Raw genomic sequence first — 24,343 nt, forward strand, 5'->3', positions numbered from 1 at the left:
GTACAATAATTCTGTCTTTTCTTTTGCCTATATTTATATTTAATTTTAATCCTCTGAAACAAAAGATAGACTAATAAAGAAAACTTGTGCACTGTGTCACTGAATAGACTCACACTGTACATTCATTTTTCCTTGTATACTAAAGGTGTTATAAACACACCGGCATGTCAGGTATTTGGATATCGTAGAATTGACGGCTTTGTAGCCTACTGTCGGCTTCATTATAAATATTTTTAGAAGACAAATTTATGAGCTGTTTAAAATTTAAATACAAAGACATTTAAAGGATGCTCCTTCAAATTCGTTCTGTTAATCCATTTTTAATTGCATCTGTTTATTTTCATTTCATTGGCATCTATCAAAACATTATGACTCGATTTAAAATAATAATTAAAAGGTAATATCATAATTATTTGTCAATTAAGACAAAAATTACTCCATCATTAAAAAATTGGTTCACCAATTTTTTACTTTGACTACTAAAATCCTTTAATTGTCTTTCAAAATGTAGATATCTTAAACAAATTCCCATTCTATGTAAATAATTGCCATACAGATCTGGGGTAAAGGAGAGTGAATCAGATGGGACCAAGAGCGTTGTAAGCACAGTGTCACCCGGGTTAGCTCAGCAGGAATCCAATTCAAAGACTGAGACTGTAACGCCAAAAATTGAAATGCTAAACAGTCCTGAAGGGCCTAGAACTGAGAGACTTGTACAAGACAGTTTTGTAATTCAATTAAAGACTGCCAACACCCCGAGACCCTTTAAATTAATTGAAGACCCACCAGTGAGCTTACAAACTAGAGGACATTTTATTGTAAAAGAACCTGAACCAAAACATGAATTTTTGACTATAGACATTACACCTAAACCTAGGGTTAACATTCCGAGGAAGGAGGAAACAAAAAGACCGATTGCTATAAGAATTCCGGAATCAGCTATTGACTTGAATAAATATCAGAGGAAAGAAGTAACCGCAAAACCACAGCCGATCCGAGCCTTTGAATCATTGGAATGGCTTCAAGGGGGTGATGAGAAAAGAGTGCCAACCATAAAATTTCCAGAAAGTAAACCACCTTTGAGAAGTGAAGAAGAATTTAGACAAAGAAGGCCTTCTTCGATTAGATTTCCAGATCAAAAGGAAAGAAATGTTGAGTCCCAAAAGTCACAAAATGATAGGAGAGGTTCGTATCGCTTCCAAGAGTCTGTATATGAATTGGAAGACTTCACTCAAATCCCGCTGGAGCTGGAACAACAAGGAGAAAACAAATCTCCTGAAACAAGGAGAGGTTCGAACTATGATGAGCAGAAACTGGCTAAAGAAAGAGGAGAGAAAGCTGAGGAGTTGAGGAGACATCAATTGGAAGAAGCAAAGAGAGAAAATGCAAGGAGACAAGCTTATGAACAAGCTCGAATAAGGCAAATTGAAGAAGCAGAAAGGGAAGCTGCAGAGGAACTGAGACGAAAACAACTTAAAAACCAACAGTATGAAGCTGAACAAGAAAAGAAAGCAAAAGAAGAGAAAGAAAGGCAATTAGCAGAATTAGCAAGAAGGAAGGAAATTGAGGCACAAAGAAAGGCTAAAGAAGAAGCCAGACTTAGAGAAATTGTGGAGAAGAGAAAGAAGGAAATTGAAGAAAGGAAAAGAAAAGAAGAAGCTGCAAAGAAAGAACTCGAAGAAAAAAGACAAAAAGAAATGGAAGAAATAAGAAGGAAAGAGCTTGAAGAAAAACAGAGAAAAGAAATAGAAGAAGCTGAAAGAATTAAGGCTGAAGATCGAAGGAAGGAACTGGAAGCATTGAGAAGGAAAGAATTAGAAGAGAAAAGAAGAAAGGAAATTGAAGAGGCGAGGAGAAAAGCATTTGAAGAGAGAAAGAGAAAAGAAATCGAGGAAGCTGAAAAAGCTAGGGCAGAAGCGAGAAAAAAAGAACTTGAAGAATTGAGAAGAAAAGAACTTGAAGAGAAACGGAGAAAAGAGCTTCTAGAGAAACAACGGAAAGAGACTGAAGAGAATAGGAGAAAAGAGATAGAAGAAGCTGAAAAATTAAGAATGGAAACAAGAAGAAGAGAACTAGAACAGATTAAACTCAAAGAGGAAGAAGAAGCTATTATCAAACGAAATGAAGAAATTAGAAGGAAATTATTTGCAGAGCAACAAGCAATGAATGAACAAAACAGACTGAGATCAGAACAAGTAAGTTACGACCAAAAAAGACCAACTCCTCAAGAATCCCCAAGGGAAAATCAAAACTACTATTATCAAACTAAAAAAGCTTCATCACGAATTCGATCACAAATCGAAGCACAGAAACAAACTAGAGTATTACCAAATAGGAACTCAGGATTTAGAATAGTAGTGGACCTAGATGATACAATCACCACCCGACGATCCCCGTACACAATTGATACAAAGCCACCTAAAAAATATCTAAGCTACAACAACACTATTTCAAATGAACCTTCCCTAAATGAAGAGGTCACCAGACCAAGTCCCATTATCCCATCTTCACAAAGCAGTAATTTAGAGTCTACTTCACTACCGCCACGCATGTACACTGACCAACTCCGAAAGACCCTTGACACTCCTATCCCTCTCTTGAAAACTGACCCGGAAAAAACTGTAAGGTATGGAAAAATTTTGTACAGACACTATTTTGTGTAGAAGTCTTATAGGATCCAGTGGATAATAATTTTTGGTTTTTAAAACAGGGTGCGACCAACGACAATTGACACCCAGTCTACCCCTGGTTTAACCAGGTAGGGAAATCATTTTATTCTAGAGCTCACATGTTCATAAACCATCACGCTTTTGAAAGAGCGTTTTGCATGGCATCCAACCGGTATTTAGGTCGGTACAACAGTACTTCTCTTAAGTACATTTAAGAGGCCGACATTAGGACTCACTTGGCCCCAAATAACGCTTGTGGCTGACTAATACAAAACTAATTGTGAATTAATTGCAATATATGACTAAAATTAGCACCCTTTAACAATCTACACCTTTTCTCAAACTATGGCAATCTTGCATGAGGGAATCTCCTTTCAATTTATTTTTATAATGCACTATACAATTTTGGGCAAGTACATTCTTCTAAGTAAATTCTTACCGACAAGGGAATTGTCTTTTGTTGCAGAGGAAATTCTAGACATAGAGGAAGCCACACATACACGCTTTCACCAAATGAAGCCGAGCCTCTAAACAGAGGAACTCCTGCATCGTAAGATCACAATCCTAGATATTTAAAATCTTTAAAAAATAGAAATACTAATGTTGTGTTAAAATAGCAGGGGAAGGCCCACATTGAAACCATCAACAACTGTCGTCGGAAAAGCCTCTGAGTATGTCGACATCTACAGATACCCACCACACAGGTAAATTTAAAAAAAAAAAATTAACTATTACTACTTGACAAGAGATCAATACTTAGAAACAAACAAAAATATATATTCTCTACCCTGTTAGCCCCCCTATGGTCATACAAACTTGAAACGCTAAGCGTTCCAATCTAAACCCTACAATCTAAAATTCTGTGAACGATAAATAGTTAATGCTCCTTCTATGTCTGTAACATACAATTCATACAGACTTAAAAATCCCATTCTTACCTCATCATGCTCAATTACGTTTCAAACATTTTCGTTCTAAATTAACCTGTTCATTCAAACTCCTTAATCTGCGAATTATAATCCACAACCTTACCTGCCAATCCTCATCGGAGGCTGAAGCGACAGTTGGTGAACTAACAGCTCTCATCACTGGATGCACACCGTTCCTGCCTTACATGCCCTTTTGTGCATTCCACATTCATTCAATATACTAATTTCGACATTTTGGCTTGTTGCATATTTAAAGAGCAAAAATAAAGTAATTCCTATCATAAGGAGGGTTTGATGTCCAACTTCTCAATGGGTCGTAGACGAGGGGCCGAACCACTTTGCAATACTTTCTCCATAGTTTCACAATTAAAAATCCATGGGTATGCTGGGATTCAAAGCGCTAGCATGGCATACTAATTGGACGACCTAACCACTCAGCCACCGTGGTTTATAATTAAATATTAATGTGTGGTAATTAGTAACCGTTAGTCAATGATTATTCGGAAATCGTGAAATGCAGTCTGGTGTGATGTAGGTTTCAGAAAAATGTTTTCTTTATCGTGCCTACGTTTCGATCTTTATTGAGATCATCTTCAGGGCTCAAAGTGTTAGTTTTCTTCGTAATTGTGCCATTCTTGTGTGTCGTGTTGAGAGTGCCCACCGCATCTCACGATTTCCGAATAATCATTAAATATTCTAACAAAATATACTATAAATGTTACTTTGTTTTTCAGGCCATCTAACGTCTTTCCTACACCACAAGTTGACAAAACTGCTGCTAAATGTAGAAAAGATGTTTGTTTGCTACCTGACTGCAGCTGCGGAGGAAAAGATATCCCTGGTAAAATTATTTTAAAAATTCACTTTATTAAAACCTACTCGCGGTAAAATTTCCAATTTAAAATCTTCTACCTTAATAATAATTTGCTTTTAGTAAGTTAATGCTACAAATCCCACCCAAAAAACAAATTGCCTAAAAAACATATAAATTATGAAAAACTTTAGAAAACCTTTCATTAAGTCAAATTTTTTTAACTAATCTGAAGTGATGTATTTGTTCTAGGTAATCTCTCCCCAGAAGAGACTCCACAGATTGTCCTACTCACATTTGATGATTCTGTAAACGATTTGAACAAGGGTCTTTACTCCGATCTTTTTGAAAAGGGTCGTGTTAATCCCAACGGCTGTCCTATCTCTGCCACATTTTACGTATCTCACGAATGGACCGACTATAGCCAAGTTCAAAACTTGTATGCCGCTGGACACGAAATGGCTTCGCATTCCATTTCGTATGTTCTTTTCAATGCTCTTCTCCTTTGTTTTGCTATTTACAGAATTTAGCTCAAGTTAAAAATCGTTCTTATAGGCACAGTTTTGGTGAACAGTTCTCCCAGAAGAAATGGACTAAAGAAATAGCTGGTCAAAGGGAAATCCTTGCTGCTTATGGAGGTGTTAAACTTGAGGATGTCCGAGGAATGAGAGCACCTTTCTTGGCTGTAAATATCAAAATAATTTTAAACATTTATTTGTATCAACTCTATTGTTTTTAATTAATTTATTTTTTATATAGGTCGGTGGAAACAAAATGTTTAAAATGTTGTTTGATTCCAACTTCACTTATGACTCTTCGATGCCAGTTTATGAAAACAGGCCTCCATCCTGGCCATACACTCTCGATTACAAGATTTTCCATGATTGCATGATTCCCCCTTGTCCATCAAGATCTTATCCTGGTAAAAAAATAATCAATATAATTTATAAATTGATTATTTTAAATGTATTTTTGTTATGTTACAGGAGTGTGGGAAGTCCCTATGGTCATGTGGCAGGATCTTAACGGAGGAAGGTGCTCGATGGGAGACGCCTGCTCGAACCCGCCGAATGCTGAAGGTGTTTACAAAATGCTCATCAAAAACTTCGAAAGACATTTTTCGACCAACAGGTAATGCAGAAGGAGAAGCATAAAGACAAAAATGGTCTAAATATTTTTTGTTTATGTAGGGCTCCTTTTGGCTTGTTCTACCATGCTGCATGGTTTACACATCCACACCACAAAGAAGGCTTTATTTCTTTCCTCGACACCATCAATAAAATGCCTGAAGTATGGCTAGTGACCAATTGGCAAGCAATCCAATGGATTAGAGATCCAACACCAATTTCAAGGTTGAACAACTTTGCACCGTTCCAATGCAATTATCCAGTAAGTTAACATTTTTTCCGGTCTATTGTTGGTTGTACTTTGTTTAAACTTGTTTTATTTTGTCTTCAGGACAGGCCAAAAAAATGTAACAACCCGAAGGTTTGCAATCTCTGGCACAAATCTGGAGTCAGGTACATGAGGACTTGCCAGCCTTGTCCCGAAGTGTACCCTTGGACTGGCAAATCCGGAGTGAGGAACAGCAAGGTGGACAACGAAATAATACAGGAGTAAAGACTTGAAGCAGAAAGGGAAAACCACTCAGCCATACAAGCCATTATTTATTCCGGTTGTTTTTTTTTTAAAGAAATTTATAAAGAAAGAAAGAATGAATGAGCTGTCAAGCTCTTATCTTTTTTTTTATGTAATTTAAGTATAACAATGTTAACATCTTGGGGTCTCCCCATTGGTAAAAAGAGGATGTTTAAACGTGCTTTTTGAAAAAAAAAAATTAAAACAAATTAGAAAATTTTTAGTTTCCTGTGATACGCTTGTAAATTATTGACTCCTATTGTATATTAATTTTTATAAAAGATAAAAATTGAACAAAAGAGATGAAAATTTAGTAACGGTCATAGAGCAGAAAGTAGATTTTGTCACGTTTAAATGTTTTGGAAATTCAATCATCATTGCTATGTGGTTACTTCTCCATTTGATGCCCGACTTCAAAAACAACCGGCATAAGATCGAAGGACTAGCCACATAACGACGGCAATGTTTACTACTATAATTTTTATTACCAGATTTAAGCCATTATTATCTTTATTAATTTTGTTTTTTGTACTGTGATCTGAGGATGAGGGAGGCTTCAACCGTACGACAGCCTTCAAAGGTGGAATGAACAAGGAATGTGTGCTCAGTTTAATTTATTGTAAATTTATATTGTATATTCTATCTTCTGTTTAATACTTTTCTTCTCTATTTCATTTATATTTTAGAAAACAAAAACATGAAAGACTCGCAAACTACTATTTTAAATTGATTTTTAAGATGTGTAATTTGTGGTCCAGGCAAACTTTTGTTTTTGTTTTTGTATTTTAAATTAAAATAGTCGGTTTTATACAGTGTATTGTCCATAAATACATAGTTTCATGCAAATATGTGTTTTTTATTTAACCTTTAATTGTGATCTTTAGTCTTTACCAAAACCTGCAAGAAAATTACATATGATATTTTACGAGAGTAATAAAATACAGTTCATCTTGATACATCGCTGCTTGCAAAAAATAAAAAATAAATAAAATTTAAAAAAAGTAAAAGAAGATATGAAAGTAAAAATAAATGGAGACTAAATAACCTGAAAGACATTAGAGCAAATTAAAAAAAAAAGGTAATATAGAAGAAAAAGTACTTATAACTTTTTTAAATTAGACATATAGCCAAGTGGTAAGAGAATTGAGACAAAAAATAGTTAAGGAAAGAAATTAAATGATTGAAAAAATTCTGAAAAGCTTGAAGGAAAAAGGACACAGTGAATGTAAATAATAAGGACCAATCAATGGAATATAATTAACTACAACATAACTAACCATAATTATGAATATTTATGGGGTTCACGTTACAATTCATATTTATGTAGAAATCGTGAGATGCAGTCTGGTGTGATGTAGGTTTCAGAAAAACATTTTCTTTATCGTGCCAACGTTTCGATCTTTATTGAGATCATCTTCAGGGCCTGGGATTTACAAACATTGTTTATATATTACAATTACATTTTGGATGTGGAAAAGTGAATGAGTAGAAATACTTTGATTGAATATATAAAAAAATATATTTTGCATTGTATAAATTCACTTAAACGATAAAGAAAATGTTTTTTTGAAACCTACATCACACCAGGCCGCATCTCACGATTTCTAAATAAATATCGATTAACGGTCACTAATCACCACACATTAAAATTCATATTTTTCTAAGCCCTTTTTAAAGCCCACAACCCAGTTTTTGAAATAATGTGATGTATCCATTTAAAGTTCCCAGTTGTACACAACACAACCCTTTCTGGCCCACTATGCGAAAAATTGATTAGAATGTTTGTTTCTTTTCTCTACAAATTTTCTGAGATGAAGAAAAAGATATAAACGAGACTATTTTTCCAATTCTTGCAGGGAATCCAAGTGGTTGGGTCGTTTTTGCTTACAGGTAATGTAAGAAAACACCATTCACCCGCATTAAAGAAACTTGGGGAACTGATAATTTGTATAGAATGTTTAGGACATGAAGATTCACAAAAAATTAGGAATCATTTGCCTTCATAAAAAAAAAAAAAAAAAAAAAAAAATATTGCCAATAAGCAGGTAAAAATACTAGTACCTAAACTCACAATTTTTCCCACTAGCCTTTAGACACGTGTAACAAGTTCATAAACCTATAATTCAAATCCATATTTTAATGGAATGTCTAATAGTCAAAATATCCATGAAAGTAACTGAAATTTGGTAGAAGATGGGTTTTGGTCTGCGAGTCGGTGAACTCATGTTGAACCATGTGCCAGTTCAAAATGAACTGAAATTTGGTCATTACTGATCATTTTGGTCTGCATATACTTACTGGGTTGGTCTGGAGACACACCAAAGATGGCGAAATATTGAAACGCATCTGAAACACCGACACAGTAGACAGGACAGGATGATCGATACCAACCAAATGACACATTTATATTTGTTAATGGTGGCTTTTAACTAAAATCTTAATAATCAAACAAAGACAAAAACTAGGATAGACAGACCAAAATGATTATTAACGACCAAATTGCAGGTTCATCATTTTACAGACAACATAAAGAAATCGCATAAAAGTAATGTGAGAGAATAATTATTATTAAATCTACTAACATTTTTCAACATTATGGCAAATAATACAATTCATTATTTAAATTATAGGACAAAGAATTTTCTTTTGGGCAATTAGCTTTTTACAATAACTAAAAGTATTCATTCGAATTCATCCAATCTGAAAGAAAAAGGCAATTGACTTTTAAAAGTTTTCTTACCGATGCAGTGCATAATCGTCTTTTCATTAAGTGACAATAAGTAAAACTGCAAGTTGTCAAAAATTTCACCAAATATAGGGTTAAGAGGGATATAAACAATTTTTTTTTTATTTATAGCGCATATTTATTTCATATATATTCTTTAGGAAACGAAATAATTTACATTTTTGGGGTATTTACATAATAAACCAAGCCATGGTATGTCAAAGGTTTTTAATTTATTTTCTTTCTATTATATTCTATCATTTATAGGCCTTTGCAATGTGTACTTTCTGTGTTTTTTTAATATATATATATATATTTATAATAGTTTACATGAGGCTCTAAGTCTATGCCTAATAATTTCTTTTTTTTTCTTCTTTTTTATTAAAAACATTAACAAATCACAACAAACAATCAAAAAGTACATTAACCTGATTTCAATTTATAACTTGTGATAACATGAAAAAAAAAAAAAAAAAGAGAAAGAAATTTATATTATCGTAAATTACCAAAACTTCAAGCCAAAATAAAGTTTATAAAAATGTACAAAATATGTTTTTAAAATTTTCTAATTTGCAACATCATTTCTTTTTTAAATTATCATACAAAAATTCATAAATAGTATAAAAAGTCTAAATGCTCTTTTCAAAGTAATATCTACTCTTTACTCATATCATTTTTTTAGGTACACGACTGTGCGCAAATATACATAATAACTGTCAAAAAGAAATCAAAATTTTCAACTGTATGGGCTTGTGACCGCATAAAAAGTGAAAGTTAAAACGACAAACAAAAAAAAATCCATCTGACTTTTAAGCCAAGGATGTCATCAAAACAATTTTGAACAAAGTCAGGATTAAAAAGGCACACCGTCACTTCTCAAGTAATATCCGCATACATCAAAGGAAAACGTTGAATGTTTTCTCTTTAATAAACATTAATTTAAATGAACAAGACGTTAAAGTTATTTTTCTTTTATTTTGAAAGAACAAAAACAATTTCCTAGTGTTTAATTGAGGGTCATAAACTGTTCTGTATGTTAGGAACAAGGGTATTTAAAATTTTGTTAATGAAGTGAGTTTTTAAGTTTAGAGAAATATTTCTGACTGGCAAGAAGAGTCATGCCATCGCCTCGGCTTCTTCCAGCTCCTTCGGTATCGGGTTCTTTGGGTGCTTGTTCTCAAAATGCTGTTTATACGTCTTTGGATCTGGCATCTGGGCCTGAAATAAGTCAAACAAATATATCGATAGAACTTTGTTAGAAAACTCAGAGAATAAAACCTACAAAATAAAAAATCAAAGACAAAAATGGACACTCAACAACATTTTGTTGTTTATTTCAAATAGTATATATTTTTATCGTTATATGAATTATAACAATTACTAACTTTAATGTAAACCAAATTAAACGAGATCATAAATTCGTGTGTTTTAATAAAAATGATTTAATTATGATGGTTTGAAAGAAAATTCACCAAAACACCAGAAAATTGTTTAGTGGTAGGTTCTACTAGACCTCTTGTCTCGCAGGGGCCTTAACACCCTAGACATTCAGAAAATAAACAAACAGATTTCTTTTGTGAAACAGAACCCCATTCTTCAACAAGAGCAGATTGAAGCTGTTTTAATGCTTGTCCATTAACCCATCTATTTATCATGTCCCATAAGTATTTTACAAGATTCATGTCTGAACAGGCTGGCAAATTTGCTATGTAATCCCTACATCCTCCAAGTAATGCATGACAACTCGAGCTACGTGCAATCGAGCATTATCATGCATTAATACGAAGTCTTCCCCAATAAATGGAGCCATGAGACCACAGTTTTCAGAAGAACTTCGTCAATGGAACGTCAATGCAGTCATTGATTCTGTATCACAATCAGTCCGATACGGGCATGGATGTCGATTCCACCTCATCATAACTGACTATCCTTGAAAAGTATTTTATTATTTGTAGCTTCACTGTTTATTCTCAAGTTGTCATTTCACCATGTTATAGTGGGTTTGTGACAGAAACAGAGCAAATCAAGCTGTTCACCTTACAGGCCACAAACTATCTCACATTTGTCGCACCTTTTGATTAGTTAATCATTTTTAGTTAATTAATTTTTAAAAGTTTTTCAGCTTATTATGCAATTGTTAACTTAGTTCAGACTGAACTTCGGGTCTGTTAAGATTAAAATTATCTCCATTTTTTAATTACATAGATAGCTAGATCAAATATGAACTGACCATAGATACAATCATTAATATCCATTGTAAAATTTTAAACTGTCCTAACAAAATTTAATTGATTTGTACAAATAAATCAAGTTCACACACCAAAAACACTAACAAGAAAAAAAAATAGATGATTAAATCATTATTAAGAATAAAAATAGAAAATGTGTTTTTTCCCTTTTTCCTCAAAACATTTGTGGAAAAAGCAAAAGAGAGTGAAAGCCCGACAGGTCGGATGGTACTTTCACCAGGGGGCAAATCCTTCGCTCAACTATCCTTGTGCAACTTTCCTGCATTTCTTAATACTGCTAATGAATGCAACAGTTACAAGCCATAATGCAAGAGTTTAATTTAATTTTTTTTCTCTATAATATGAAACAAACCCCTGTTAGATTGGATTTTAAATATATTTTTACACTTTGTACAATTTTTAGATTTTTAAAAACTTTACTTTTTTTAAAATTCAAATCAAGTCCAATCTCTTTACATACATACTAATATATTAGAAAACAATTTATTTTAATTGGCTTTTTTGTCAGGGAATACACAATATTTTAATTTCTTGTTCAAAAGATTACTGACCTTACTGTCATTCCTTTTTTATTAATTTAACAATTTTACTTTTGTATTATATTATCTATTTTTAAGCAATACTTCTCAAATAACTGCAAATTTTTTAATCTATTAGTGTTTTTAAAGTGCATTTTATTTTCCCTCTTAACAAAATTAAATTGATTAGCCTAGTATCATTTTTATACCACCAAACTACTGAGAGAATGTACTTTTATTTCAATGATCCCATATCAACAGGAAAACTGATAAATGGACAGAAAATTGATAATTAAACTGCCCAGACATCACGTTTTTGCAAACAGAGAATAAAAACATATTTCCATATCAGGTTAAATTTCAAATCAAAATTTTATTACAGCACTTTTTTACTGAATTAATATTCAGAAATGCTTTAGAAGTTGTTTTCTCACTCTTAAGATGAAAATACAATGGAAATAGTAAAAATTATCTCATCAATTAGAAGTAAACTTTGTTGAAAAGGGTCAGATGTCCTGGTTCGAGTCCTCGAGTCAACACTTTGCATAATATTAATTAATAATTAATTAAAAAATATGATTATTATAAAAAATAATAATAACAGAGAATTATAATTTAATTAATAAAATAGGTTTTGGTTAAGATGGCAAAAAACATGTAATTACTTAATTTGACTTTTTGTCCAAAACCAAACCAAACAAAGCTTATGAAAATATCCTGATGAAATTTTTTGTAGTGCCCCATCAATTATAATAAAGGGGAGAGGAATGAAAACTGATTCAAATTTCCAAGCCACTCAAAAAACTGTATTTCTGTATCAGGTTTAAAATCCCATTGATTCATTAAGAACAGCAATCCTTTACCAAAAGTTTTGTTGTATAAATAAATTTATTTTTTTACAACAAATTAAAAATTGTAGAATCAAAACTAAAGTAGATTTTTCAAAATTAACTAAGGGTTAATTGTAAAAATAACTCATTGTAAAATAAAACCCTTCCAGATCAATTTTAAAATTCCCATCCAGGTACAAATCTAGTTTATAAATGTATTTTACGTCACACATCTTAAAAACTTAAAGTATTTACAATGTTTTAGACTTCAGCCTTGGGAAAATAAAAAATCGTAAATTAGTATTTAAGCTTTTATCAATTTTTTTGCGATAAAATTAACTTTGTTGTGTGACATGTGTTGGCAGTTGTGTTTTTGATAAAATTAGTAAACAATTGGACATGAAATTAATAATTTATAGCTAAACAATGTTCAAAAGAGACAAAGATATTATTGCTATATTGTTGTCATTGTCTAAAAATCTCCTGGCCTTTGAATATTGCCTTAAAACGAAGCTTTATTCTTCACTTGACTTGTGACAATTCGAATTTTTATTGTAAATTAATGTATAAATTAACAATAAATTGTGGTTGTTTTTGAAAATTCCTGTGGTCAGGAAAGCACCTATTTCAGTTATAAATGATATTGACCTAAGCAGGCACTGAAAATTGACAGGCCCCATGTTTGTTAAAATCATGGTCAAAATGCGACAAAAATTTGATTTTTTTTTAAAGTCTGTGACCTTATTAGTCATTAAGCCTTAAGTCTATACAAGTCAGCAGTGCAAACCCAGGCCTGGAAAGAACAAAACCCCACAAATCTCTCGCAACTAATGCTTTTAATCTTTCTATTATGCAAAGGGATTTATCAAGGAGGGGTTGGTGTCTAGTCACCATTGACACCTCCTCTAAGCTCACTGGAGATTCCTTAATCTCAGAGTCCAGGGAAGATTGTGATGTTAGGTAGAACAGATAAACAAGCCAAAAAATTCAATATCTCTTTCCAGAGACTGAGGAGGATGTGTGTGTGTTGGTCCGAAAGATTTCAAAAAAATAAAAACTGGCAGAACAGTTTAAAAAAATAAATAAAGGATTAATTATTAAGCAAAACACCGCCATGCCTTCACTCAAAACATATAATACTGACAAAATATTTATTGTAAAAACTCACAGATACAAAAATGTAAATAATCTAAATTTGAGTTCAAACAAGCGCCAAATTAAATTTCTATAGGAAACAGAAAAATTCGGTACTTGATCAATCAACAAAAGCAGGACACTATTTCAGGGTAAATTCATTGACTGTAGACATGTGAAAACTTTCAGGCTTCAGTTTTGGCAAAATCTAAAACATTTCTTCAGATTTTGTAAAAGCTATTATTTTGTAATAAACGTTTACATCATGCCTGTCTTGACAAGCCATCAAAAGCAAAATATTATATTTTAGTGTAAATGAGTCCTAAACAGGCACATCGATAACCTGTTACTTGAAAGTATAACTAAAAACTTTCAGGCACCAGCTATTACAAAAATCTAAAACATTTTTTAAGAATTTATTAATTGTTTTTGTAAAACCTAATACAATTAAAGCATCAAATGAGTCTGAATTTGAGTTGAAAAAAGTGTCCATTTAAATTTCTAGTGTTACTTTCTCAATAAATCAACAAAATCCAGGAAATGTCTATTTCAGTGTAAAAATATCCTAGCTTGTACTGAAACATCTATATGTTACCTGAAAACATCAACAAAAATTTTAAGGATTCAGCTTTGGCAAAATTCAAAACTTTAGATTTTATTTTTTATTATTATTATTTATTTTATTTTTTATGAGAGGGAGCAAAACTGACTGCTTATGTGTTTGCAGTTTGTAATTTTTGTTGGAATGGATAAATAATGAATTTATTTTTTATATGGTGGGGCAAAATTGCCTCCCATTTTGTGAGAAGTGTTTGCCGTTGGTATTTTCTTGACAAGTCAGCAAAACCAGGAAATTTCCGTGTCAGTGTAAATTTGTCATTGACCTCCACAGGCAGGCACATCTGCGCATGTTAGTTTTTAGATTTTATTTTGTGAGAAGTGTTTGCAGTTGTGATTTTTGTTAGAATGGATAAAACAATGGGGCACAAAATTCACAATTTCTTTTTCTAAACAAAAAATATTATATCAAATATTTATGCTGCCATTGATAATATGAATTATTACTGTCAAAACATGCAAAATTAATATCAAATGAGTCTAATTTGAGTTAAAACACACATCAACTGAAATTTTGGTGGTACTTTCTTGACGTCAGCAAAAACCAGAAAATTTCTATGAAGATTTTCAGGCTTCAGCTTTGGCAAAATCAAAGCATTTCTTTAGTATTTAAGAGAGTTTTTGGGGCAGACTTAAATTTATTTTGGTACTTTCTCAATTCTTTGCAGTTTTCTCTGTTTGCAGTTGTGATTTTTACTATAATTTCTTTTTCAGGGAAAATTTATCATTGACTTTACAGGCACATCTATAATCTGTTAGCTGAGAGTATCACTGAACATTTTCAGATTATAATCATTTAGCAAAATCTAAAGCACTTCTTGTGCTTTCTTTGATACAAAATCAACCGATATATTGTAACAAGCGTTTGCCGTTGGTACTTCCTTGACAAGTCAGCAAAAACATGAGCTTAGAAAAATCACTGAAAACATTTTAGGCACACTTTGTCAAAAACCATAGCATTTATTTAATTAAACCCCTTGAATTTTCGGTATTTAGGATGTTTTAGGGGCAAACTTGAGTGCAATTTTGTGACAAGTGTTTACACTTGTGTTTTTGGTAGAATCAGCCACAAAACTTCAATTTTTTCCGCAAAATATCCAAAAACACACATAAAATGGATTTTTTTCCTTAACTTGTCATGTTGAGGCCAGGAGATGATGGTTTTAGGGTTGTCATCGTTAAAAATTGGTCGACCTCCTTGTCTTTGGCTGTTTTCTGGGGATGAATTATCGAGTAATCAATAAATAGAACTTTTACTATGCCAGACGTTTGTAAAGAGGAGAAATGGCTTTCTCTTTTGGACGGGTCATCAGTTGTAAAACTTTCCCGTCCTTTTTACCTTGAATAAATGATTGAACTGTCTGACGTTTTATGTTTATTTCGTGAATAAGCGAAACGTATTACCTTGCAGATAGCACAGGCGAAGACGAGAGCCTTCTGTGCTGCCTTTTTCTGTGAGTTGGCGTTGTGGCCCTGCTGCTTCTTGGCTTTGGCCGCCCGCTCGGCCGCCTTGGCTTGGGATTGGATCTTCTGGTGACCTCTCGCCATGGTCGAGGATCCGCTCGAGGCTCCTCACAGGGCAGAAACGCGAGTGAGCGGTGTGGAAAGGAGACAGGGGTTGAGATGAGAAGCGGCCCACTCGGTGAAACCTTGGCAGATCGGGTTTCGCGGAGCGCGAGGCGCACAGTGCACACGTTTCCAGTGTCTACGTGCGTGCACCTGACTGCCGATGCCGTCTGAGCCTCTTTTCAAGGGGTTTCAGGTGGTGCGCCTCTACTGGTTCATCCCGGTGAACGGGCGATACGAGCTCGGAGAAAGGGGCCGACAAGGAAAGCGAAAACGGGGGAATTTGGTTGGACTTTTTTGTCCTTTTCGATGCGTGTTTGACTCAAAAGAGGCGAGGCGCCAGTGTCGCGCTCTTCCGGCCTGCGCACAACGACAAACTGCAAAATGCAATACTGTCTCCCGCCGCACTTGATCAATGCGTCATCTGCTGTCTTGCATAATTTTCATTTTTCTAAATCTTGATTCAATCGACAATTTCGCAATGCAAACCACTTTAATAGAAGTAGCATTAAACAATCATTAGGCAGCATTTACTTCCTAAAAGTAATCTTAATTTACCCCAATATTAGGAATTACAGACCAATCTGTATCCAGAAAACCGTCAATTAACGATTTTTTTAAAACAAATTTGTGAAAAATATGTTTTATATGTATATGTTTATTTATTTTCACATAGACAGGCAAATAATGCCTATTAAACACAAATATTCATCTCATATAAATAATAGCAAAAACAGAATATTAATTTGAATTAATTATTCTTTGAATGTAAGGTCTTGGTTGAAATGGAAAAGTTAGAGATACGAGTGGGATTCGAACCCACAATCTAGGGTTCAATACACCACTGCTCTGACCACTTGAGCTATCATGACTTCAATCCACTCAGACACAAAATCACGATAGTTCAAGTAACGAGCTTATAGAGCCAAAGGTCGTGGGTTTGAATCCCGCTCAAGACTAACTTTTTCATCTCATCCAAGACGTTACCTAAAAAGAATATTTAATTGAAATAAGTAATTTGGTCAATTAGACCACTAAACATAAATGAATAGAATATTAAGTTGATGAGGAGGAAGTAAACTGTCTTTTCCACAATAAGCTCCTATTTTGGATTGACAATTTACTTCCTACTTAACAACTTATTATGGAGTTTCAATAAAATCGGGATGTACACTATCGAAAAATTAAATAGAATATTGATAAATAAAGCATAACAAAAATAATGCAAAAACAAAAGATCCACATTTACAAAAGTAATAGAAAGTCTAATCTTAACATTATAATATACACTGATGGACAAAATGATTGACTGAATATTACTAAAGTGCTTGGTGTCTCTATTAATAAAACCTAATATTTTTAATGATTTTTGCTTAATGACATCAATAAGATTTACAGATGAAAGAGATGTGAACAGAATCCCAAGTTCACAAAAGCTATTGACTCTACGGAGAGGAGTGCCATCAATTTTGCATAAAAAATTAAAAATTAATTTTTTATTGCACTTGAAATAACTCATTCAATTTGAGAGATTTGCCTTTGCACCATGAACCTATCAATGTTTAACTGTAGCAGATAGCATCACCAAAATTTTCAACTATTCTAGAATTTTTTAGTTCATCTGCACAAAGTAGAAATTTGAACCTGATATATCGTTAATAGACAAAAAAAAAGAGGTCTAATACAAGATCCCTGTGTTAGGGATGGTTAGGGATGGAATATAAATATAAAATATATTTATAATAAAAAAAATATATATATAAAATATAAATAGAAATATAAAAATTCTTTAATGTTATGCCATAAATTTTTTTATTCATTTATAAAACCGTAAACAAAATAATTGAATTGTCCTTTTTTTGCGCTTAAAAGTGCGTGCAGTTTGACCTTGAACTTGCGCGGCAAACAGGCGCTAGTGTGCATGTTCGTTATAAGTAACCTTAACATGTTGCTAGAAACCTCAATCATTAAATTTATTATTTGTAAATAGCCATTTTATGTTTACATAAGTTTTTAAACTAAACCAGTATTAAATTCTAAAGTAACATAATGATCGATTGCCATAACAAAAACTAGCTACTAAAGACGAGTTTGTGTGTGTTGTAAGGTCAGTTTTTGATTTCGATTCTCTTTATCTATTCTCAATGCTTTTTTTCATGTTTAATTCACATTTTAGCTTAACATTTTATCTAAAAATATACAAATCTTAAAAACAAACATGGGCGAGCTTCAGAAATACTTAAGGAACATCGAAGATTTTGTCTTGGTCGAGGATAAAATCGTAAGTTTCCCATAATTGTTTTTTTTTAATTTTTGTTTTGATTTTCTTGATACGTTTTCTGTTTTAAAAGGTGACTTATAAGTACTTGAGCAAAGCTCTTCAAGTACACGTCAACACGGCTAAGCAGTAAGTAACTTTATACTTAACACCTCATTGTCGTCTAATGTCCATTTTTGCTGTAGTATATTATTTTTACCTTTTGAAATGTTCAGTATTCTTGGCCTTCTGCGAGGAATTTGTTTAGTTTTATTATCTTGGGCTTAATGTTTGATGGTTGTGACGTTGGTTGCATACAGGGTATTTTTTCTGAATTTTTTCATCAGTAAACAGGATTTCCATTGCACTTTCCATTGAACATGATCGCAGGCAAACTTCTTCTGTCCTTCTTTATGCGCCGTACTTAGGGCTAGTATTCCTTTCATTTTTTTCCTTTGAATGTGAGGAACTGTGGGAACAGCCCTTTGGATGTTTTTAAAATTTGTCTGTAACCCAGTTCATGCAGCAGTTTGACGGGCCCATTAAAGTAGAGTTGAAAGTGTCCTTAAAATTATCCATTTTTGTCATGTTGTTAAGGCAGACAGTTTTCCAGGAGATTTCCGGAGATTTCAAAAACCTTATATATTACGCAGGGTGGGTGACCAAGACCCGAGGGGTTAAATGCCTGGGTAGACTCGTACCCCATCCCTAAAAGGTCCGGGACTTGGTCGGCTCACGTGTCCTGCATAAATCTCTTGGACTTGTTCACAAACCCCAAGATTTTGGACCATTTTATCTCAGGGAGTGATTTGGTGATGCCCGCTCGTTCAAAGATTTCAAATCTAGACCTAGCATACCTGAAATCAATTGATATTGTAATGATATCCCTAGAACAAAACCTGGTTATAGGAATTGGTCTTAATTCCTTATGGGCCACAATACATGTTCTCGGCCTGTTATGCCTTAGATCCTGAAACAGTTCAAAAGTTTTATTTTTCAAACCGATTGCTAGGCCTCTATAGAAATAGGGTTCCTGTATTAAATAAATCAATGTTTGCAGCACAGTCATGTCCCTACTGATTTCGGCCGTGGCAATCTTGCTGTGCTGCACATTAATTTGTGACACCCTGAGATTCATCATGAATAATCCATGGTACACTCGGGGTGAGTTACTTAAATGAGAAGGGGACTGTTTAACTCTGATTCAGAAGGGAATCCTCGGCTTCGCTAGAAAGCTCACTGACAAACATCCCCTCCACACCAGGACCGCCTGCTCCTACATTATCCTTACCTCTATCCATACTCTCTATTAGAGTCACTTCCATCGTTCTTTGTCAGTGGAGATAGGTCCTTACCAATTTCCATTATCTATAGTAGAGAGGGTATGGAGACTTTCACCCTGATGCGGTTCAACTCCAGTGTCATCATTGGATTTTGTTGGAGTTTTTAGCATCTGCTTCTGGACCACATATTCCCTTTCATCCCACAGCTTCTTTAGCATCTCCCTGACAAACTTGACGATGAGTTCATCCCCGCAGCTTATCATGAACATGGATCCTCCTTTAACAAGACCTGAATTTATGAAATCCACGCTTTGGTCCTTGTCTTCTTCCTCAATCAGTTCGAGGACATTGTTGCAGATCAGTGATCTCAACTCTAGTGCCTCATCGTTTGTGAAGAAATCCTTGTTGGCTTTCCTAAAATCAACTTTAAACAATGGTTTATGTGTCATTACCTGTTCTTCCTTTGCCTTTCCTTGCCTTGGTTTTTTGGCAGGTCCTTTTGCAGAAGGTGGAGTGGAAGAATACTCCATCCTACTTCTTTTAATACTGGTCCCCAGTCTATACTGTGCGGGGGTAGTACTTACCTGAGGGTCACGTCTTTGTTTGAACCTGTCTCTGAAGGCAGGTTGAAACGTGGGTGTGGTTCAGAAACCTTAAAATCACTTTTCTACTCCTACCGGTACTTTTTAAGACATCAGAAATGCAAAAATCCTCAATTTTTCCTTTACTGAATAATATTTTTCTAAACTGATGTTAAAGATTTTGCTCATCTCAACATCTCATTGCACAGGTAAATTTTATCACAATCAAAGCAGAAACAGAACTGGATTAGTCTTGATTACTTAGAGGGATTTGTTTTTGCTTGGAAATAAAATCCAAGTGTGCTATGTTTTTGCCTCACCCCAAATTGAGTATTATTGGGTTGTCCAGAAAATAAATCAGGTTTTCATGTTTTCTTTCAATTACCCCTCTACATAATAAACTGTTTATGTTTAATAGATTATTCTTTTGTACAAATGTCCTCTTCCAAACAAAAATGTGATCGGTTCGTTACTGAGAATAATTCAGTCTTTATTAGCATGTAAACGCTCAATTTTTGCTTCATTATTTTCTAGTTTAAACCCCGTTCGAACGGTGCCCAAATGGTTAGATACATTAATGCAGTCTTGGGCGGTGGCAGTGGGAGTGAGAGAGTTCAGAGCTGCTTTAAGAAAATTTGAGAGAGAAACTTTAGCCTTGAAGACAAATGTATTCCCTAGATGATGATGTTCAGCGAGCTTTGATTGAAGAGAATCCTAGAAAAACTGTGAGAATTTGCAGAGAATCTTTCAGTTAGCAAATCGACCATTGCTGACCACCTTAAGGCAATTGGCAAGGTGACAAGTTCAAAAGCTCCTTAGGCATTAAATGATGAAAAATCATCATTATTAAGTTTATGCAACACTTCTTGCCAAAAGAGAAACAAACCTTTTCTGGATAGAATTCTTACTTATGATGAAAAGTGGACTCTCTAGATAACAGCAGATGTTCTGGACAGTGGATCGACAAAGGAGAAGCAGCTACACATTTTCCAAAGCCACAAACTCTTAAAAAACACAAAAAAAAAACAGCTCCTTGAATCCTGGTGAAACAATCAATGTTGAAATATATTGCTCTCAAATTGAAGCAATACACCAGAAATTGGCATTTTGAAGCCAGTTTTGTTCAATCAGAAAAGGCCGATTCTGTTATATTACAACACTAGACCCCATGTTTCACATGTGACAACATAAAAACTGTTGGATATTGGTTATGACCTCCCTATTCTCCAGACCTCATGCCTACCGACTACCATTTTTTCCAAGATGTCATCGTTTCCCCGGATTTTGGATTGATTCACTGACTATTTTTGATTCGATATTTTTATGTATTAATGCTTTAATGGCTGCTTGGCTCTCTGACCTTGATTTTTTTTTTTTTTTTTTTTTTTTTTTTTGTCAGTGTGGCCTCAATCACAAGTGTTGATGGCATGCATTTCAGCTTGAAAGCTGCTTGTGCAGATGATGAATTTGACTTGAGGATTGGTAGAAATATTTGCAGTGTATACTGATTAAAAATGGGACCAAGGATGCTGCCTTGTGGAACACTTGCTTCTCCATGGTGGATTGGGGTCCTTGGGGAAAGGATATTCTGATTTGTGATTATTTTATTTATTGGATTTATTTATTTTACACTGGGAAGTGATTGATGATGAATTGAACTCTAAAATTAAATAAATTTTGGTTTTTAGAATGTTCATTTATTTGAGTCAAAAGTTAAAACCCCATCAAAACTGAATTGATAATAATTAAGAAAAAATAAATATTTATAAGTTAATTTGTATGATCCCTTACGTTAGGCTCTTGGGCATTACACTTAACATACAATTAGAATGATAACAAATAAAGAAACTTTTAGAAATGTTAAAACTATTTTTATAGGCTTCTGTATGCTTTTTCTGAATCGTCAGACAATGCTGATAAAATTCTCACAACTTATTTAATCGGTGGGGAGCAAGGAAAGAAAGGGAAGTTTGCATTTATTCTCGTTAAATCGGACGAGATCGAAGAAGCCAAGAAAAAATTTTCCACCGTTTCGACCGAGCACGTCTACAGCGTTCAGAGAGCGGCCAGCATAACCGGCACCGATTTGTACAATGCCGACCAAAGCTACGAATTGACCAAAGAGGACAAAAGGTACGTCTTTGTTATCCTTTTTTTTTTTTGCGCGCATTAATCTAAACATGCCCGAGTAGGTTTTCATCAATTCGTGGCAACGGAGAAATAAAATTAATAGAACGAAAGTTTGCATCGATCAGCGTTAAAGAAGAAGTCAAGCAGCCGATTAAGAAGGTTGTAAAAGAGGCGGACACCAAAGTTAACAACGGTCTACCAAACAAACAGATTAAAACTGAACCATTGAAATCTAAGCAGGAGAGTGAGGTATACATTTTGTCTAGTTTATAAATACTTATATCTTATTAATTTTATCCATTATAGTTAGAAAATGACAAGAAAGTTCAAACTTCGCCTAAAAAGACAGAAATTTCTAAAAAAGGGACATCACCGAAGAAAAATACCACTAAAGTACATAATAAATTATGCACGTAAATTATCAAAATCTTTTATTTATATTTAATTGTTTTATTATTTTTAGAAAAAAACAGGGCCTGTAAAAGGTGGTGGCATTGGCGTGTTGTTCAGCAGGCAAGTGACAAATGCAAAAAATAAAGAGGTTAAGGAAGTCGAAAAGAAGGAATTCAAAGAAAACATCCATGTCTCAAACAAAGATGAGACAAATGATGAAATGAAAATTGAAGAAAATGAAAAAGATAAAAAGGTATTTTTATCATACTTTATTTTAATAGTAAAAAATTATATTAAAATTGCTATCAATATTTTTTATAGCCATTGGTCAAAAACAAGAATGAAAGCAAGAAAAAGAAAAGCAAAGATTCTCGTCAGTTAGCAAATAAAAAACGAAAACGAATCGTACTGGCAAGTGAATCAGAAAGTAGTGATGAAGGTAAGCTTTTTTTTTTTTTTTTTTTTTTTTTTTTTTTTTTGCATATATTTTTTTCTCTCCCTAAGAAATGGAGTATACAGAAGAGGCTCCTCCAACACCTGAGCAAGAGACACTCGCTGAAGCCCTTCCTGATAGTGAAGAAGAAATAATCCCAGCGACGCCTTTTACCAAAGGAAGGAAAAAGGTGAAAAAAGAAGTCGACAACGTTTTCGTCGATGATAATGGTTTTATGGGTAAGATCCGATCAAATTATATTATCTTGTTAATAAAATTTTTTATAATGTAATTGTTTTTAGTAACCAAGAAAGAATACGTCGTTGAAAGCTGTAGCGACGATGAAGCCTCTAATGAGAAAAAGCCAAAACTTGAAGTGATCGAAACGCCAAAAAAAGAAGTCAAACCGGCAGAGAAGCCAGAGACGGTGGAAGAAAAACCCAAGAAGGGAAAGGGCAAGAAAGTTTCGCCCAAAGGAAACAAACAACGATCAATCACAAGTTTCTTTCAGAAAAAATAATAGTTAATCCGTATTATTAATATTAAGGTAGAAAAATGTATATATTTGATGTAAATTTATTAAACTACTTTTCTTTATACTGTAAATAAATTCTCTTTTATTATCGTATTTTTATATTGTTTATGCTTGCTTAATTAATACAAATTGCATAATAACCCTATGCTATCAACCAATTATTTTTATTAAATCAATAAATGTTGAACTATTATAATAATAGTAAAGTTAAGATAATTCACACATGGATGTCACTATCCACAATCGTGTATAGTATGTGTCTCAATATGGCCTTGATGAAAATTTGTTTGTTTTTAGAAAAGTTCCACCCAAACTCTCAATCCATCCTAGCCCTTTTGCCGAAGTCCTCTCTGCACTCTGCATCTCAAAACCCTCATATTGTGTGCCAGCATAGACTAGTTTCTTATAACGTGTTTTCTGGGTGCATGCTAGTCATGGTCATTTTGTATTAATATGGACAGGTTAGAAATAATTTTTTTTTTGACTGGGGCTTCCGACATCTAGGTCATTTCATCCCCCAACTAAGTCTATATTCTATTTACCCTTTCAAATGCAAGTAAATACATTCATCCCTAACCATCGACCCCAAACACACTCATACGCTCTCAACATTCGAGGGGTGATGATGACGTTATATTTCACCCTCACCCCTCGCCATTCACGCTAATAAATACATGCACTCCGACAAACATATAGACACATAAGGCATATATATACAATAAAAAACCCAATTTCTCCTAAAAAGGGGAACAAGGGACTCTGAAACTTGCTACCATGTTCGAGAACTCTTCTTAAGTCTGGCGGCATGCCTACATGCTCTCTGTATGGAGCCAAGTCATGACATGCCTCTTTTATGTGGGACACATCGAGCAACCTTTCTCTGCACAAGGGGCAAATTATTAAATCTAAGAAAATGAAAGGACTTAAAATCTACTACTTTCAGTTTAAATAATCTTAGAAATTTACTAGTCTATAACAAAAAAAGTGCATGTGCTATTAAGCATACATAAATTGATGGGGAAGAGAAAGAAAGTCCCACTTAAT

At 33.7% G+C, this 24,343-nt stretch overlaps 3 protein-coding genes across 5 annotated transcripts in view; 2 read left to right on the forward strand and 1 right to left on the reverse strand.

The window, feature by feature from the left end:
* Window positions 1-6,893, forward strand: part of LOC106665061 (stress response protein nst1) — a 139,460-nt gene extending 132,567 nt beyond the window's left edge. The window contains exons 9-19 of one of the 2 annotated variants that reach the window (XM_014391233.2): window positions 557-2,626; window positions 2,711-2,758; window positions 3,136-3,219; window positions 3,290-3,373; window positions 4,333-4,439; window positions 4,662-4,887; window positions 4,965-5,094; window positions 5,169-5,331; window positions 5,396-5,540; window positions 5,600-5,798; window positions 5,868-6,893. In XM_014391233.2, coding sequence (XP_014246719.1) covers window positions 557-2,626; window positions 2,711-2,758; window positions 3,136-3,219; window positions 3,290-3,373; window positions 4,333-4,439; window positions 4,662-4,887; window positions 4,965-5,094; window positions 5,169-5,331; window positions 5,396-5,540; window positions 5,600-5,798; window positions 5,868-6,029 — 3,418 coding nt within the window. In that variant the 3' untranslated portion in view covers window positions 6,030-6,893. Of the gene's footprint in view, window positions 1-556; window positions 2,627-2,710; window positions 2,759-3,135; window positions 3,220-3,286; window positions 3,374-4,332; window positions 4,440-4,661; window positions 4,888-4,964; window positions 5,095-5,168; window positions 5,332-5,395; window positions 5,541-5,599; window positions 5,799-5,867 lie in introns of both variants that reach the window. The other variant, XM_014391232.1, reaches the window with a different exon arrangement.
* Window positions 6,894-8,985: 2,092 nt separating this feature from the next.
* Window positions 8,986-16,097, reverse strand: LOC106665103 (zinc finger protein 706-like). Of its 2 annotated transcripts, XM_024229017.1 has the most exons (3): window positions 15,526-16,097; window positions 15,255-15,336; window positions 9,900-9,990 (listed from the first exon to the last, which is right to left on the reverse strand). In XM_024229017.1, the coding sequence occupies exons 1-3, from the start codon at window positions 15,667-15,669 to the stop codon at window positions 9,962-9,964; spliced, it is 255 nt and encodes an 84-aa protein (XP_024084785.1). In that variant the 5' UTR covers window positions 15,670-16,097; the 3' UTR covers window positions 9,900-9,961. The 2 variants fall into 2 exon arrangements, with proteins under 2 accessions (XP_014246790.1, XP_024084785.1); XM_014391304.2 differs by lacking the exon at window positions 15,255-15,336 and having other exon boundaries at window positions 8,986-9,990; window positions 15,526-16,062.
* Window positions 16,098-17,592: 1,495 nt separating this feature from the next.
* Window positions 17,593-23,343, forward strand: LOC106665136 (DNA polymerase delta subunit 3-like). Its single transcript, XM_014391354.2, has 10 exons — window positions 17,593-17,794; window positions 17,864-17,968; window positions 18,039-18,094; window positions 21,687-21,941; window positions 22,001-22,187; window positions 22,245-22,331; window positions 22,402-22,584; window positions 22,653-22,770; window positions 22,836-23,003; window positions 23,067-23,343. The coding sequence occupies exons 2-10, from the start codon at window positions 17,906-17,908 to the stop codon at window positions 23,282-23,284; spliced, it is 1,335 nt and encodes a 444-aa protein (XP_014246840.1). The 5' UTR covers window positions 17,593-17,794; window positions 17,864-17,905; the 3' UTR covers window positions 23,285-23,343.
* The last annotated feature ends 1,000 nt before the right edge of the window (window positions 23,344-24,343 follow it).

The sequence above is a fragment of the Cimex lectularius genome, unplaced genomic scaffold, assembly GCF_000648675.2.
Source record: "Cimex lectularius strain Harlan isolate CLEC.00 unplaced genomic scaffold, Clec_2.1 scaffold174, whole genome shotgun sequence".
NCBI lineage: Eukaryota > Metazoa > Arthropoda > Insecta > Hemiptera > Cimicidae > Cimex > Cimex lectularius.